Source organism: Pinus tabuliformis, chromosome 9 (genome assembly GCF_031772625.1).
Source record: "Pinus tabuliformis cultivar Carrire ecotype Pingquan chromosome 9, CPIR1, whole genome shotgun sequence".
NCBI classification, from domain to species: domain Eukaryota; kingdom Viridiplantae; phylum Streptophyta; class Pinopsida; order Pinales; family Pinaceae; genus Pinus; species Pinus tabuliformis.
Window position 1 is genome coordinate 1,322,899,571 of NC_142307.1, and position 18,465 is coordinate 1,322,918,035.

Genomic DNA, 18,465 nt, shown 5'->3' on the forward strand with positions numbered 1-18,465 from the left:
AAGACAGACCAATTGCGCTCACACCCAGATGCACTGCAAGTTTGACTCAAAATACGAATTGCAAACTTTTGCAATTGAGGGCACTGGCCACCAAAGGCCTCCCACCATTGTGCTGCAAAAAACATAGGAGTGTAATGAATTATGAGTTAGATAAAGGCTGAAGCTCAACAAAATTACAAATTATATCTAACTTTCAAATTATAAATGATTTAACAAACTTTAGTCTTTAATAAAAAAAGTAAAACTGTAAAACCATTAAGAAATTGAAAATTGAAATTTTTGTTTACCTGGCTCATCTGCTTCTCTTGCAATCTTTGCTAGGTTCTTCCCAAAGGTACCTGTTGCATTGCTGAAGGATGTGACCTGTTGATGTATCTGCAGCTGATCAGACTCCGATGGGATCATGCGTTCAATGCAATCAACCAGTCCATCTCTGACCTCCCCCCTCAAAGCTCCTGACTCCTTAGCTTTATAATGATACCGTGGGTTCAAAAAATACCCAGCTGCATGTATAGGGCGATGGAGTTGATTGTTCCATATTTCATCAATGATTGCCCAAATGGGCCCATACTTTGCCACTCTATCCTTGTATGCTGTCTTTATTTGCTCCTTTGCTTGATCCATAGCCTCATAAATGAAGCCCATAGCCAACCTTTCCCCATCCACCAACCGCAACACCTTAACTAGTGGCTCAGCAAGCTTCACAATCTCTGCTGCCTTTCTCCAAAAAGTTTCATCATGGACTTTCCTTTTCAATTCTCTGCCTTCTGGTTTGTTAGACCAATTGCTTTGATTCCATTCATCACTGGAAAACATCTTTTGCAAGTTTCTATGTTGGGAAAGCATAGATTGCAATGTCAAAAAATGTGTAGCAAATCTAGTGATGGCAGGCCTAATAATATCCTTGCCTCCAGTGTGTTTCCTCATGAGACTCAAAGCCAGTGTATGATTGTAGATAAATTTTGTTATGCTTTTGGCATTATCTACAGTGTTTCTGACCCAATCTAATTTTCCAATATCCTCAAGCATGAGGTCTATGCAATGTGCAGCGCATGGGGTCCAAAAGATGGTCTTGTGTTTTTCCTCTAACAGTTTACCAGCAAGAACATAGTTAGAGGCATTGTCTGTGATGATTTGAACAACATTAGCCACCCCCACATCCTCAATAACCTCATCCAATAGCTGAAACAACAAGTGGCCATCTTTTACCTTATCAGATGCATCAACTGATTTTAAAAACATGGTTCCCTGTGGGCAGAAGACAAGAAAGTTTATGATGGTACGGTTTCTTTGATCAGTCCATCCATCTGACATGATGGTACACCCTGTTCTTGCCCATGAGTCCCTGAACTCTTGCAAATACTCATTAATGGATTGAATTTCTTTCTGCAAACGAAACCCCCTTAGCTCTTGTATAGTAGGGCCTTTGAAGCCTTTTCCAACAGCATGTATGGCATCAAACATAGGCTCATAATATGGTGAACGAGCAACATTAAAGGGGATATCAGCATCATACCACCATCTAGCTATGTAGTCACAAGCAGTCTCCCTCAATTCTTTCTTCCAATGGTCATCTAAAGTGGGCTGAATTTCACCTTTACTAGCTTCAGGACCATGTGCATCTGATGGAGAGGAGGGAGTGAAATAACTTTTGATAGTCACATCACCCTTCATTCTACCCTTTTCCTTATCTTGAACAGAACCAAAAGAGGGAGGAACATAACGGAAAGGGTTGGATGCCTCAGTTTGAGGGATAGAGGAAGAACCCTCAAAATCATAGTGGGGGTTGGTAGCCATCATTCTTTGTATCTCCCTCTTCCTCCCAATTTCAGCCTGTATCTCTTGTTGCCTAGCCTTATCTTCTTTAAATTTTTCAAAGCTGGCCAACAAATTCTTTCTAATCTCCTCAATTTCATCAGAGGGACATGCGGTAATTTGGCCTTTAATCCCTGCCAAGTGTTGTTTCAGCCTATGAATCCCCCCAGGACCTTCCTTAATTTTCCTATGGCAAAACTTGCAATGCATCTGACTATCAACCATTTCAACATATGCCCAAGCAGGATCTTTTGCTCTAGGTGCCATTTTTTGACTAGGAAAACAATCTGAAAATGAAAAAAAAAAAAAATTGATTCAATGTTCATTTATTTGACAAAAAACACTCTCTAAGCTTTCTTGATATGCACCTAAAATTTACTAAGCAAAAACAGATTTATAGAGGTGGAAAAAAATACCTCCAGGCACAAACTGCCTCCTCAAGCTTGCTCCAAGAATCAGCTCCTCAATGCTGCTCCAAATGGCTGCCCAAGAAGCTCCTCACTCCAGCTACAATGCTCCTCCAAGACTCCTCACTGCTGCTCCAAAACAAGCTCAAGAACTGCTCACTAATTCTCAAAGAAGACTCTCACTCAAATGCATAAGACTGCTGTGAGTGAATGAGAGCATTTGGCTGTCTTAAATAGGGTTTGGGAGGGGGAAATGGACCCCAAAAGCATTTAACAATTTACCATTACCCTTTGGAATCCATAAACTGAATTGCACTTTACCAAAAATCACAAAAAAAGTTAATTTTTTTCATGTTTTACGCTGCCCAGCCGTTGGTTCTTTGACTCGGCCGAGTCAATACGGACCCGGCCGGGTTGACCGAGTCAACTATGACTCGGCCGAGTCATAGTTGACTCGGTCAACCGAGCCGGGTTGCTGGCCGGGTCATAGTTTTTGGTGCTGGCTCGGTTCGAAACGGCCGTTTCGGAGTTGACTCGGCCGGGTTGTAAAACAATGGTTCTCGCTATATCACACCAGATATCCCTTTTCCGCAGCCTGATCCAGCTTCTTCCTCTTTTCTTCGGGTATGCGGCAATATGCTAAACTCCCAAATATCCTGAAATGACTGACTTTAGGTGTCTTCCCTGTGAAGACTTTCTTTGGAGTAATCTTGCCCAAAGCTCGATGAGGAGTTCTTTTCTGAACATTGACAACTGTGTTGCATGCTTCCACCCACAGGAATTTTGGCATATCCTAGTCATACATCATGGCCCTAGCTGCTTCTACAATAGTCCTGTTCTTTCTTTCTGCTACCCCATTTTGCTCCGGATTGTAGGGAGCGGTCCACTCTCTTCTGATGCCCTCCTTAGCGCAAAAATCAGTGAAGTCCTTATTGACATATTCTCCACCATTATCCGAGTGCAAAACTTTTATTTTCTTCCCAGTCAGATTCTCCACCAGAGCCTTGAACTCCTTGAATCGACAGAAAACCTCATCCTTGGTTTTCAAAAAATAAATCCAAGTTTTCCTTGAGTGGTCATCAATGAAGGTAAGGAAATACTCGACACCACTGAGAGCTTTGACGGACATAGGTCCATAGATATCTGAGTGTATCAATCCTAGTACACTCTTGGCCCTGTGTTTGCTCCTAGGAAAAGGTTGCCTTGGCATACTTTCGTAGAGCACATCCTTTGAATACTTCATCTTGTTTCGTACTCAGATCCGGAACTACTGTTATAGTGCTCCTGAGAGTTCTCAGCGCTCCATGGTGCAAGTGACCCATTCTTCTGTGCCATAGTTCGTTCAAGTCCTTGTCTCCATGACTGCCTATTAGTGCCATTGGTGATTCTAGTTGTAATCTATACAACCTATTACTTTTGATCCCGATCTTCACTCTCTTTTTCCAGCTTGGGTGTTTGATGTATACCTTCTCCTTGATGAAGTACACGTCATAGCCCTTGCCTTGTAGTTGCGACACGGAAAGTAATTTCATCCCAAATCCTGGTACATGCGGCGCATTTGTAGCACGGAACCGTTCTCCCGATTCTGTTTGAAAAACTATGGTACCCTTCCCTATTGGATTACACTTTGCGTTGTTCCCCATGGTGATCTGAAAGTTCATCTTCTCTTCTCGGTATTCTAAGAAACATTCACCGATTCCCGTCATATGCCACGAGGCTCGGCTGTCTATATACCATACTTCTGATGATGCAACACTAGTCATACACGCCACTTCTTCTTCCAACCTGGAAGCCAACATAGAGAAATCAAAATCTCTTTCTCTTGTGCAATCTTCTGAAACTCTGTGTGAGTCCCCTGACGTGGATGCCTCTGCATCATGGTCTCGACCCATAATTGATTTTCCCTTTCTGTCTCTGATTACTTGCTCCGATACCATGTGAAAATTCTATCACTGCAACAACTGATTTACTTTTCCTACTTATTCCACAATAAGTTAAATATGAAATTACTTCAATAAACATTAAAATAAATACTGCTGCAGATATCACATCGTAATACAGAAAGAAACATATTCACAAGAATCAATACATTGACACAGTTATTTTGGACAATAGTCCCCAAAAAAACCCAATGTGGGAAAACCGGTGCAACAAGGGAGGTTTTTATTATTCAACAATTCTTCAGTACAACAGGGTGCCAAAATGGCTTACCCACAAAGAGAAAAAATTCTCCATCACTTGTGCCAATCCCAGCGTAAGCTCGGCTGACCTCTGCGTCAGCCCTGGACCACTCTGCGTCACCCCTGGACCTCTCTGCGTCACCCACGTAGGCCCAGTTAATGACTGCCCAGTCTCCTGCTACTTCTGCGTCTGCCTGAAATGCCCTGCGTCTGCCCCTCCTGGCTTTGCGCTGATCTCTAGTGTCTGATCCCGTCTCTCCATTCCATACTTGCTATCTCTTGATTTCTCACCAGACCACTGGTTCAATTTCTCAGCTAACCTCGCTCTGGAAATTGAACTGACTGGTCTCCCTCAGTGTGGTCTCTAAGTGACCTTCAAGCCTCCTCTTATACTTTTCTCATTGACAGATCAACGGCCGAGATTAAGACCCTAATCAATGGCTAAGATTAGATCTGGTTTGATCCATGACTTTTGGACCATTCTAACATAGTTTTATATTAATTCACATTAATATTTTAATTTCCCTAAGTTTAGACTTACGGACTCCATTAAAAACATTAATTATTTTAATATCTCCCAAACTGTTTAGAATCTGCCCAAACCCTTTCTGGGTATTGGAGATCTCATGTGCAGTAGCCTCTGCACAAATTTTCGTGGCTAGAGCACATCTGATGCTACCCCAAATCAAATCAACATATATTGAGTTGTTCGACTCCTATTAGTGAACTAGACCCTGCCCCTGCTTCGTCTATTCCAATAGACCAAAAATCTATGCCTTACAACTCTCCTCATCATAAGAATCTGAGACATTATTCTAGGAATAAAACTTCTTGGAATACCGATGATCATGCTTTCAGGTCTTTGTAGAAGTGACGTGAAAGGTTGAACCATGGACCAACGCCGACTATTCGATTTGACTATGGATGAATTGATGTATGGTCATGGAAAGCTTTGAATAGCTACTTGAGGACTTCATACTAATGTATCTCCCCGGTTGTATAGTAATACAATGCTACCCTTCCTTGCAATTGATGACTTGACAATGGTCGACTGAGGATTGACTAAAGATGCTTAGTTGATCTAGTTTTGATTGGGTGGTTCAAGAATTTTGCTTTGAGTAGTTTATTGCTGATTGTTCCCACAATTTCATGCATGAGTTTCATTGAAGTTATTGATTCAACTGAAGTATTGACAAATTGGTTGATGGGTCAACTAGTTGTCGAATGGATTGACACATTGACTAGGATTTGTGTGACCAATTGCCTTATATTGTTGGAAGATGTGATTGCGCACTATTACTGCTCAAACTAGCAGGGGACCGAAGGGGAATGCCTAAAGGGAAAATGCTAGGCCAAGGGCAACAAATGGAGTCTTATCCCACAGTAACGTCAGCTAAGGCTCCCTTCTATTTATGGACTTTCACTAATGCGAGGAGACCTGGTATGTGTGGAGTCACTAATGAAGGATAAGTCAATGGATATGAGTGACCCGAATAACCCTTTCCCAGAATTTGAAAGTCCAACATGTCTTTATGGAGATGGACTTTTCTGGCCTCCAACTAGTGAAGGATGTGTGAAAATTCCTGAATCTAACACATCAGAAACCCCTACTGCAATTTCTGGTTTACTATCTCCTACTTGTTCTTTACATTAACAAGTTATTTAGTCACATAAACATCGAAGTAAACACAAATGCAACCTTCTCAGATATACAAAACATGTACTGAAGTAAACAGAAATAATAACACAAGGGACACCGTTATTTTTGGACAATCGTCCCTAGAAAAACCCAATGCGGGAAAACGAGTGCAACAGATATGAGGGTTTTATTATTAAGCAGATTTCGTGAATACAACTAGGGTGCCAGAAATGGCTCACCCAACAGAGAATGTCCTTGGTAGTAGTACCTCTATTCGAAGACAGATATTCTGGCAAATTAGCAACCAGATGATCAACCGCACAGTGACTCTGACTGTTCCTTGTGCTGGATAGCGAAAGTTGCTCCAAGCACTGCATTGGAACTGCATCACTCTTTAGGAACTGCATCACCCTCTCCTGGCTGATCTGCTCTCAGTCTGCCCCACAAAATTTCCCCAACGTTGCCTTCGAAGCCCAACGTCAGCCTCTACGTTCCTCTGCACTGCTTGCATTAGCCTCTACGGCTTTTGCATTAGCCTCTACGGCCTCTTGCGTCCTTTGTGTCAGCTCCTGCTACCTCTACGTCAGCCCTTCTAGGGCTCGCACCGTCTCTCCGGCACTGTGCTGCCTCTCTGCTATGTATTCTTCAATCTTGGATGGAAATCCCTTGCTGAACTGCCCCTCGCTGCAATTGATCACTAACTCGATTTCCTCGACAAACCTTGCCCCAAAAAATCGAATTCTTGATCTCTCTTGGTGTATCTCCAACTAACCCTCAAACCTCCTCTTATACTTTTCCTGTTTACGATTCAACGACTGAGATTAAGTCTCTAATCAACGGCTAAGATTAGAATTGCCTTGATCCTCGTCACTTAGAACTTTCTCACCCATTTTTTATTAATACTCATTAATATTTTTATTTTCCTAAGTTTAGACTTAGGAACCCATTAAAAATATTAATTATTTTAATATCACTTCATCCGGGTGGAATTTCTCGAAACCATTTATGGGTCTTGGAGATCTCATGTGCCATAGTCTCTCCACCAATTTTCAAGGCTAGAGCACATCCGATGCTACCCAAAATCAACACTCCCTATTAGCGAGGAATGTGCTCTAGCAATGCTTCACCATAGAAGCATCACATTGATCCTTCGCATCGGTCCTCTATGCTGATGCTTGGCCTGTTGCCCCACATCCACTGCACCACTGCTTTCTGTACTACTGCCCATGACACTGCCACTGCCACTGCCACTGCTACATCTGTACAACAACTCCCTCTCAACATGCTGCCCATGCTACCCATAGCACTGCCATTGCTCACTGTTGCACTGCAACTCAATTATCGAGAAGTAAGTAATTGACTCCACCCAAATATTGACGTCCTGGTCAGTCTGGAAGCCTCGTGATGCTGAAGCCACCTCTGCTGCTACCCTGTGCTCCCTTTGCTGCCACTGCGCTGCTGCAACCTCTACTATGCTTCTCGCACTGCTGCAATCTCCACTGTGCTGCTACAGACTTCAGCACTCTAGCATTGCCTTGTCGCTCCATCACACCCTGCTCCACCTGACACCTGTCATCATGCTACTGTTGTTAAGGGCTCCTGTAGCCGGATATGATCCAAGAGTTTGGCACCACAAGGATCTTGCCCTTCTTTTGTAGTCCTCTGGACTATAGCTTTATGTCTCCCCACCTCTTCTCTAAAGGCGCATGAGAACTCATGGTACAATTGTCATCAGTCTTGACATCCTTCTCCACCTTTGCTGGAGCAACCTTTGAGTCGGAAGCTTCTCCCTTGCCTTTCTTCTTGGGGCATTGAGAGGCATAATGTCCCAACTCCCCACAGTTGAAGCACTTGACCTTGGAGATAACTTTCTTCTTCCTCTTCTGAACCCCATACTGTCCCGTTGATGCTAGAGCTGCATCCTCCTCCTTTTTCTTGATTCGAACTCCTTTACCACTATTGCTCGCCTTGGTCAATCTCTTGAGCTCTTTCTGTTCAAGAGTTGCCCACATCTCCTCCCAACTAGGGAGAGTCGCTCTGCCCAAAATGCTTTGGACAAACGTCTCCCAGTCCTCGGAGACTGCATTCAGAGCAGTCTCGACCATGAACTTTGGATCTGGTGTAGACCCCACGGAAGTAAGCTAGTTGCGAATTCCTTGCAACCTGAGAAGGAACAGATCTATCTCATCTCCTTTTTGCATCTGATATGATCCTAGCTGATTTTCCAATAACATCTTCCGCTGCATGGAAGAGCCTTGGTATAAGGTGGTCAGCGTCTGCCACATCTCCCTTGTTGTGTTCTTCTCAGCAATATGTGGTATGACATGATCCTTGACCTCGTTTAGGATCATGCATTTTGCCTTCGCCTCGGCCTCCTCATACTTCTCATTTGCATTAGTGTCAACTGGGACAACAACTGTTTTCAAGGCATAGTCCTTGATGCGATGTTTATCCAGGATTGCCAGGATCCTGGTCTTCTAGATGACAAAATTGGAAGCCTCGTCCATTCTGTCCTCATCCCTCAATCCATTCACTGCCATCTCTGCTCCTCTTCTCTAGGCTCCCTTTGAGTCCTGATTTCCGTCTCGGAAATCCTCCGGGCAATTGTCGAATCACTCCTCTCCAATCCTCCTTTGCAGCTGCAACCCGAATTTAGATTTCTTGGCTAGAAATATGTTGAGGTAGTGCTTCCCTCTACCTTAGTTCAATCTCCTTAGACACTATTGTGCACTGACAGACACAACGTCCCACCAGCTCCACAAATCAAAATTTGCACAACTCCCTTAGCTCCGACAACTGAAGAATCTGAGCCCTTCTGGGTCTACGCAATCACAGTGAGAGCTGGATCTGCTCCTCCTGGCCACTGCGTCAATCCTTCCTGGCTCAGAAAGATAACTTGGCACTACATAAGCCTGATCTTCCTCCCTCTGCCTCTGCGCTAGCCTGGATAGCTGACGTAGCTACAACGTGGGCTCCTCCTTGCTACTGCGTCTTCCTCTCTTGGCTAAGAATGATGATGTAGGCACTGCATGAGCCTCTGCGTCAGTCCTCCTCTTGCCTCTTCAGCTCTGGAACAACGCTGTCGCTTGGGACAACTTCTTCTCTATTGCAAATTCTTAGATTTTCTTGGCTGGTGTCTTTAGTCTCCTCTGATCTGCAATCCCTCTGATACCATGTGAAAATTCCTGAATCTAGCACATCAGAAATCCCTACTGCAATTTCTGATTTACTATATCCTACTTGTTCTTTACATTAACAAGTTATTTAATTGTATAAATATCGAAGTAAACACAAATGCAACCTTCATAGATATACAGATCATGTATTGAAGTAAATAGAAACAATAACACAAGGGACACCATTATTTTTGGACAATCGTCCCTGGGAAAACCCAATGCGGGAAAACCGATGTAACAGATATGAGGGTTTTATTATTAAGCAGATTTCGTGAATACAACTAGGGTGCCAGGAATGGCTCACCCAACATAGAATGTCCTTGGCAGTAGTACGTATATCTGAAGACAGATATTTCGGCAAATCAGCAACCGAACGATCAACCCCACAGTGACTCTGATTGTTCCTTGTGCTGGACAATGAAAGCTGCTCCAAGCACTACTCTAGAACTGCGCCACTCTTCACGAACTGCGTCACCCTATCCCAGCTGATCTGCTCTCAGTTTGCCCCACATAATTTCCCTAGCGTTGCCTCTAAATCCTAGTGTCAACCTCTACTACCCTCTACACTGCCTGCATCAGCCTCTACGGCTTCTGCTTCAGCCTCTATGACCTCCTGCGTCCTCTGCGTCAACTCCTGCTGCCTCTACGTCAACCTTTCTAGGGTCTGCGCTGTCTCTCTGGCATTGCGCTGTCTCTCTGGCATTGCGCTGCCTCTTTGCTATGTATTCTGCATCCTTGGATGTTAATCCCTTGCTGAACTGCCCCTCGCTGCAACTGATCACTAACTTGATTTCCTCAGCAAACCTCGCCCCAGAAAATTGAATTCTTGATCTCTCTTTGTGTATCTCCAACTGACTCTCAAGCCTCCTCTTATACTTTTCCTATTGACGATTCAACGGCTGAGATTAAGTCCCTAATGAACGACTAAGATTAGAACTGGCTTGATCCTCGTCACTTAGAAATTTCTCATCCATTTTATATTAATACTCATTAATATTTTTATTTTCCTAAGTTTAGACTTAGGAACCCATAAAAATATTAATTATTTTAATATCTCTTCTTCTGGGTGGAATTTCTCCAAATGATTTTTGGGTCTTGGAGATCTCATGTGCCTTAGCCTCTCTAACAATTTTCAAGGCTAGAGCACATCCGATGCTACCCAAAATCAACAGGATGAAGAGGATCTATAACCAACCATTGAATGAGAGAGAGTATAATTATTTTTTGGTCTATCTTACGCAGTATATGTTTGGCATGTATTTTTCAGTGGTGTTCATCTTTATGAGCTGATCTTTTATGCTTAACTTTTGCCTTGTAAAAATTAGCATAAGTGTTAAAATTGGCAACTAGGGCCAAACTCCACGTGGGTCTTCTTATTTATGGCAGCTGATATTTTTCTTGGATTCCTCTCGTCGAGAGTTGTAGGATTGATCTAAAGATCATCCGATTCCGACATGTATTCATGGAGATATGAATTTATTTGTGTTATGGGACAATTCGTCAAGGTCGGCCAGCAACCAAATTGCCCTCACTTATCCTCTACGTTTTAGTATAAATAGAAAAGGACTTTAAGTCATTTGACATACACACTCTTGTGATCTCTCTTCATTCTGTTTTGGGTTTGATGAAGATGAGATCTAGAGGGAGTGCCCTAGGATATACGTTGGCCTAATGATGCCCTAATCCACAGTAAAAGGAAGAAGCCTCATGATGCCCTAATGCTGCCCTAAGGAAGATCAAATCACAGCCATGGAAGGAGATACCCTATAACGCTGTCAAGAAGGTGAAGGATGATTCCATTACACAGCAAGGAGAGGCCTATATGCTAAGCAACCTAACGCTGTCCTGAAGGGGTCATAACCACAGAGAAAGAAGACTCCTAGGCCGCAGTCAATGAGGGCTTCATAGGCACCAAAAGGAGGCATGTATTCGCTGTAAAGAGAAGGGCTTGACAAGCTCTAACCGCAGTCCAATCAACTGTCACAAGCTGGTGCCCTAGACGCTGTCAAGGAAGAGATGCACACACAGTCAAGGAAGAGAGTTATATGCTGTCCAAGGAAGGGATCTAATCCGCAGTATAAATGCAGTCAAGAGGCACTAATACGCAGCTCAATCTAGGAGCCCTAATCTGCAGTTTGATGAGGCTCCTATCTGCCCTAGCCGCAGTCCAAGAAGGAGGTTCAAGCCCCTGCTAACAAGGTTCCTAGCAGCTGTCAAATTGTCCATTAAACCGCTGTCCAAACAGGAGTTTAAGATGCATTCAGGTATGCCCTCATCCGCTGTCAAAGGAGGGCTAGTGTTGCCCTTGTCACAGTCCTAAAGGAGGACATCCCGGCTGCAGCAAATATAGGAGGAAAGCCTTAATTGAAGGAGCCCTTATCTATGTATGAAAGGACCCTTAGTCACAACAAGGAAAGTGGATCTAAAACTGCAGCAAGGGTAATTGTATTACAGCATGGTGCTGTAGGTGGCAGCATATCTGTTTGGACATGATTTGTTCCTAGGACTGTTTACTTGGTTGGTGAATCATAGTGCTGACAGCAAAGTCAAGTATAGCAAACAGCGTTGTATCAAGATTATGTCTGGGTATGTATAAAGGGTTCATGAGATCTGTTGGAAGAATCTCTTGCTACAGCTAGCTGCTTTGCTAGGCTGCAAGCCATAGCAAGCAGCTAAGGTTGTTCCATGACAGAGTTACAGTATTGCAGTATGCAGCATATAGGTGACAGTGATGATGGGTGCAGCATGGTGCAGCACAGTGATGATTAGTGCAGCATGATGAGATGCAACATAGTGGATGGGTGCAGCATGATGATGAGGTGCAGCACAGTAATGGATGCAGCATGTTGATGAGGTGCAACATGGTGATGGAGTCACCTTGGAAGATCAGTTGAAGCAGTATGCCTTCCCCTGAGTTCAGATCAGCCACCTCATGTGTTATCTTCATAGAGAAGATCTCTGCGCTTATTTTGATAAGTCAAAATGTTGACCTCTGATGTATATGTACTATCTCTCTCTCTCTGCTAAACTATTGAAGAACATAAGAAGAATTGATCAAGGGTTTCCCCACATTGGGGTTTGTCCCTCGCTGACGCCACATCTTGTGTCCTCTTGTCTTGGCTTGTTTTCTGTGATTTATGTTTATGTTCTATTTGCATTTTACTATCATGCTAAATGTGATTGCTAATCTGGAATTGATATTGAGCTAATATGGAAAATTGAAGTAAATTTGCTTTCAGTGTAGAACATACCTAACATTAACAATAAGCTAAAATTTTGTTACCAGTGAATCCTTTTGTTATCAGTTTTGTAACATTAATAACTAACTATGAACTATCCTTGAAATTTTTTAAAAATAATGTCTAGACTTTTGGGCCCATGGAGGTTATTTTGCTTGCCTTTTTGTTTTCAAGTCAGTTAATTATTTTGTCTTATAATACCTCCTTTTCTTCCACTGCTTTTGCGTATGTATTTATTTCAACAGTATCCTCACTATTCTGTACATTCCTAGATACATTTCTTGTGAAGGGCGCATGATAGATTTTATTGAGACTCTACCTAAGAACATTCCCACGTGCATTTCTCATCAAGGGCACATCATAGAATTTATAATTTTATTGGGACTATACATTGCATCATTCTAACTTCTAAGTAACATTTGAAGCATAGCCATAATGCGATTACTGACATCGAGTGTTTTCTTTATGGATACGTTTTGATGTGCATGGGATAAAAGTAGTTAAGCTTGTGTATATGTAGGATTTTTTTATTTAGCTTTAACTTTCCTTCTTTCTTCTGTTTATTTAATTGTTTCATGTTTTCCTTTCAGAGTAAAACTAGTGAGGTTGGGGCACCCTGCACGACTTCTTCCACAAGTATTAGAGAGTGCTCTTGATTCTCAGGTGCGTTAATTTCTATTTATATATAACACTCTCAAGATTTATTGGTTGTGCGTGTCATAAATAATTACTGATATAGCGTTTGATGGTGAAATTCAATAAGTTTGTTGTTATATTTCATGTAGAAAAACCTCTTCTTTGCAAGAACTACATTTATAGTGATAAATTAAAGTTTAAACACATAACATGGAACAGAATAAAGAGAGAAGATACAACTTTTATATCATTTAATGTGTCGTAGAAAAAAATTATATACGAGAGAGAAGTAGATTCTGGAACCACTTTTGTAACTACTTAAAAGTAACTTGTGACTAATTAACCTTAGGACGCCACATTGTTAATCAAACAGAACTTTCTTTTTCTAACATAACTTTATAATTGATATCTAAGCATCAACTTAAAGTCTGAAGTTATTAGATGACTGCTAAACACTCTAATACCCTCCCTTAATGGTCATACAGAAGATGATCCCAAGCTTATTTTGAAATTTTACAAACTGATCTTGACTAAGAGGCTGGGTAAGCATGTTTATACTCTGCTAATGATTTGCAACGTACTGCAGCCGTATGTTTCCATTCTTCACTAGCTATAGAATGGTGTTACAATGTATCTACACATGTATGGTTTGGTCAAGAAATGTAGGATTTTTAGCCAACTTAATTATGTTCTGATTGTCACAATAAAATTTAGTAGACTTCATTTGCTCAACTTGTAAATCAAGTATCCTCAACGATGTTAGAAATAGGTGTTATGTATTAAGAGTAAAATGGTTAGACTCCTTGTTACCCCTCAAAATACTTAAATCATTTCCAACAGTGAATGAGATCCCTGAAGATTGTGTTGATTTTTGTGTAGCATCGGGAGGTACCCCTGCATGCTAAGAGGCCTCCCAAATCGGCCAAGGAAAATTATGAAAAATAAAATTAAAAGTTTAATTCTTTTGGGGTTCATATAGGCTCCAAGTTGACAGGTCGGCCCCACCATGAATGGGTGTGACCCTTGGTCATGTTGAGAAATCTAGGGCATAGCAATTAGGTGATTTCTCTTCTTTAGATAACTGCTTGTGAATGCTTTTTACTTCTTAGATTAGGATTATTATAGTGTTCTTATTTATCAAATAGCTACCAATGCATAAACCATAAAGAGACAAGAGACACATAATATAGGCTATCATCCAGGGCCAAAACCTCCCCCACTTGAGAGGAAAACCCAAACAAAATCTTCTTTTTATAGAGATTCCAATTGACAAATACCAAGACCAAGACCCTTGACCTATTTTCCACTCCAAGACCAAGACACAAAGCTCCCTGGATGAGATCCTTAGTCTTTTGCTTCTTCTTCCTTTTTCGGCGACCCTTCAACTTTGGCTTCCTTCTGCTTCATACCTGTATCCAGTGTTGCGGGGGAGCGCCCACGCCCCCCTCGATCCCACTCCCAATCCGCGCTCTGGGCGGGAGCGACTCGGGAGCGGGTCGGGAGCGATTTTAGGAGCACGCTCCCTAAAATTTTTTTTGCTCCCTGCCTTTTCGGGAGCGGTTTGCCTTTTTTGCAATTTTTTTGTAGTAATGTTCGAAATGCAATTTTTTTTGAAAGAAACAAATAATTTTTGAGTGGGGCAGCTTAATGATCAAGTCTATGTCCCTAGTATTGATATGCTATTCATGGTAATGTTAAATTCTTAAAGTAAAAGTGACATTCTCCTTAATCTTCATTTTCATCATTTTACTTAAATTTTTAACATTACCATGAAATGACTTAGGATGTTTGAGAGTGGTTCCGGCCTCATTGGATTTCATATGGAGAAAGTATAATTTTAGATTTCATTCAAAATCTAGCAGACTTATCAGTTTTTCAGGATTTCAGGATTGGGGGATTGCAATGTTTCCATTGAATTTTGTCATGTTTTAGGGTATGGAACTCGTATTTAATCAAGAGCACCAATCCCTCTATGTACCTTGATGTTAGTGACATTGGTTGTTGAACTCCTCTATCATGACCCTCCTAAAAATGTACACATCACTCAAACAAAATCTTGACTTGACATGCTATGCTTTTTCTATCTTATGTTAATGCTTAGAGGGTGATATTAATGACAGATCCCTATACAGATACAAAGGTAATGACAAAGATAGCTTTGGATATTAATGCTTAGAGGGTGATATTAATGACAAAGATCTTATTTTACAAGAAGACTAAAAAATTAGACATTTCTCGTGGTGGCAAGAGGCCCAAGCATAAGAAATAGATAATAGATTTACTTCTCTTTTCTAGTTTCTAGTAGTTTTTATAACTATTGACTCTTTCATATTTATTATGATATTTTTTTAAACAATATATGACAATTTAAGTTTGAAGTTGGCAATTATAACTCAGTAATGAATTATGAATATGATGCTTCATGAAAGTTGAAAGTTGTTTCATTTTATTTTATTTTATAACATTTCATTCATGTTAGATATTATTTGTTGTAATGGTTACACTTAGCTTACAACTACAACTTTGGTGATCAATGATGATAAATGTTATATATTGAATTTTGAAAGCTTGAAACTTTAAGATTGTTGAATCATGAGATTCAATATGTTGTATGTTACTATGTTACTAACTTGTGGACGTGGTTGATGAAGATTATAACTTCTAGATGATTGTCGTTATATGGTTCAATCTATGTTTTTTTATATCCAATTCATTATTCTACATGTTTCTGTTGACATATATGTATCAAAATATAAAAAAAATATATATTATATAAAAAACACTCCGGGATTCGCTCCCAAACCAGGAGCTTCTGAAAATGTCGCTCCCGCTCTCGTTTTTGTTCCCGCTCCCTGCTTTCGTTCTTGCTCCCAAGTAACACTGCCTGTACCTTATTTCAGCCCTAATTACAGCGTGTGAGAAGTATGATGACCAACTTCTATACCTTGTCACCGCTTCGCTTGGAGGGGAGACTTTCTCACATACTTCGGCTTCTCAAGTGACCTTACTAACCTTGGATCCTCTGGCAATATCCTCGGCTTCTTTTGCAACAGATGCTGCCTCCTTACTTCACACATGTGACAAGTTAGAGCCGAAAACAGATCTGAAATAGTTCGATCTTCTTCTTCTTTCTCTCGCTGGTTATTAGGCTTCCTTCCTCAACCTTTTTCACACTTCTTCCAACCACAGACCATGACTGAAATTCCTGTTCTAAAATGAGGCCGAGCTGCCCTATTTGTAGTTGTTTCCCAGTCAAATTAGGCCGACTTGAGGGTGAGCCGACATGTCTTTTGGAGTATATCTTTGAATCCATCTTGAATCCGACTTGTAGGAGGTGCCTTTGCTTGGTCTTGGAGGGCCTTCTTATACTTTTGATGACTCGTACAAAAATGTAACATGCCCAAGAAGGGTCCTTCATACATGACATTGATTCAATTTGACTTTATGACCAATCCTAAAGGCTCACAATGAGAGCCATTACTAAAAATAAAATTCCTTGCTCATGAAACCCATGAGACAAGCATTACAAAAATAATTTTATTTTTCTTCTTTACATCAATTACATAAAATCACATTTACACATGTCATTATGAAGACCGAACCTAGTTACACTTTTCAACACTCCCTCTTAACTAGGGAGGTATTCATAATTGTACTTGGTCATTCTCAATCTGAAGAATTCTCATAAGAGGAGTCAGATTGGTAACCCATTTGTTTAGCATTATATCAACCAACATTGTCACATAGCAAGGCCTTGACTAACAACTCTATCTCTCCACGAGATCTAGGCACAATGCTGGCGAGACCAATGATGTATAGACACCCTCATCATTGTCTCTCTCGGAACATACACCACTCGGGTTCTCATGTTGTGTTTATTCTTATCTTCGATTCCTTGCCCTCAAAGAATATCAGTCCTCTACGACTACTCTTATCTTGGATGCCCTAACTCATCCTCAAAGAGTATCAGATGCCAAATGTTTACCCAATCCTCCATTCTGTCTTCCCAAGTGAAGACAAGAATGATGTTTCTACCTCTCCCTCTTAATTATGGAGGACATACCTATTCCAATAAAGGAATGTACTCATTCCTACAAAGGAATGAACCTAAGCTCCCTCTTGGCTTAGGAATTTTGCTTCCAAGTTTCTTCCAAATAAGAAACTTGTTTCTAGGTTCCCTCTTAATCAGTGACCTACAACAACTCCTCAGGTGGAGATGATGGGACAACCAACTGCTTGATGAACTCGTCCTCACGGTATCATGAACTTTTTTTCGTTATTTGGGAGTCTTCATGTTTGGGACTTCTTCATAGGGCACAAACCATCCATCACTTTCATTTATGAGACAGTCATGTCATCATCGAAAAGTGATATTTTAGTCCATATCTGGCCTTCCTTCATGTCATGCTGCCTTCTTCATGCTATGTTTCCTTAAGGATCTTTCATCCTACTACATGGGCATTAGTGGTGGAAGATATCCATAGCTCTTCCCTCGGCAGCCTTGCATAAGCCCATCCAGATATTTGTTCAAAAATAAGAAATGAACACTTAAATCAAAATTACCTTTGTGATGGTCTTTCATGATGACATCTTCTAGTTTGCATTAACATCCTGCATACATATCGACACATCTCCCAAAGATATATATTGTCAAGGGTCTCTTTCTTTTTCACAGTCCATCATAGTCTTCATATCTTTCATGGAGATATCCTAGTCAATTCTTCTTGGTCTTTGGATGTTGATTGCCTTCTTCCATGGTTGCATATCCCATGATCTCTTCCTTCCTTTCTTCACACATTTCATTCCCAGGAACTTCCAACTAGAATTCCTCAATCATAGTCAACCACCTCATATTACATATGAGGACATATTATGTTGATTTCATCTAGTGAATGTGTGACCCATGCATTTCTGCATTCCTTCAGAGGAGATCCTTTCTTTTGATCATGCTCTCAAAATAGAGCATTGATCCATGTTATCTACAACCATATGACATGACTCTACAATATTGAATGTAAGCACACATACCTCATTTTCCTTTATCTAGACTTCCTTCAACAACTTCCTTGATTGAAAAGAGCTTCAATCCCTTGGATTGCTTCACCTCTTATCTCATCATACCATCATCCCATGAATTCCACAAGTTTGGAATTCTTGATGAAACACTTGCTTCCCCTCTTGATCGGTGAACCTTTCGATGAAGATTCCATTAGGGAATCTTGAGGATCTGAAGTATCCCCATCAACAAATGTTTCCTTTTGACAGACATATGATGAGCCTTGTACTAGATGACCTTTTTCTTTCTTTTCCATAAGTGCCACTTATGTTACAAGTGAGGTTTCCAAGAGCTATATCCTTCCATAGTTGACTGTC

The 18,465-nt window shown here is 41.1% G+C and overlaps 1 protein-coding gene across 2 annotated transcripts in view; it reads left to right on the forward strand.

Annotated features, from left to right (window-relative positions):
* LOC149153397 (DNA-binding protein) overlaps positions 1 to 18,465 on the forward strand; it is a 413,454-nt gene that overhangs the window by 181,539 nt on the left and 213,450 nt on the right. For both annotated transcript variants that reach the window (XM_089442331.1, XM_089442330.1), the window contains exon 8: positions 13,047 to 13,119. In XM_089442331.1, the coding sequence (XP_089298457.1) occupies positions 13,047 to 13,119 (73 nt within the window). The remainder of the gene's footprint in view (positions 1 to 13,046; positions 13,120 to 18,465) is intronic.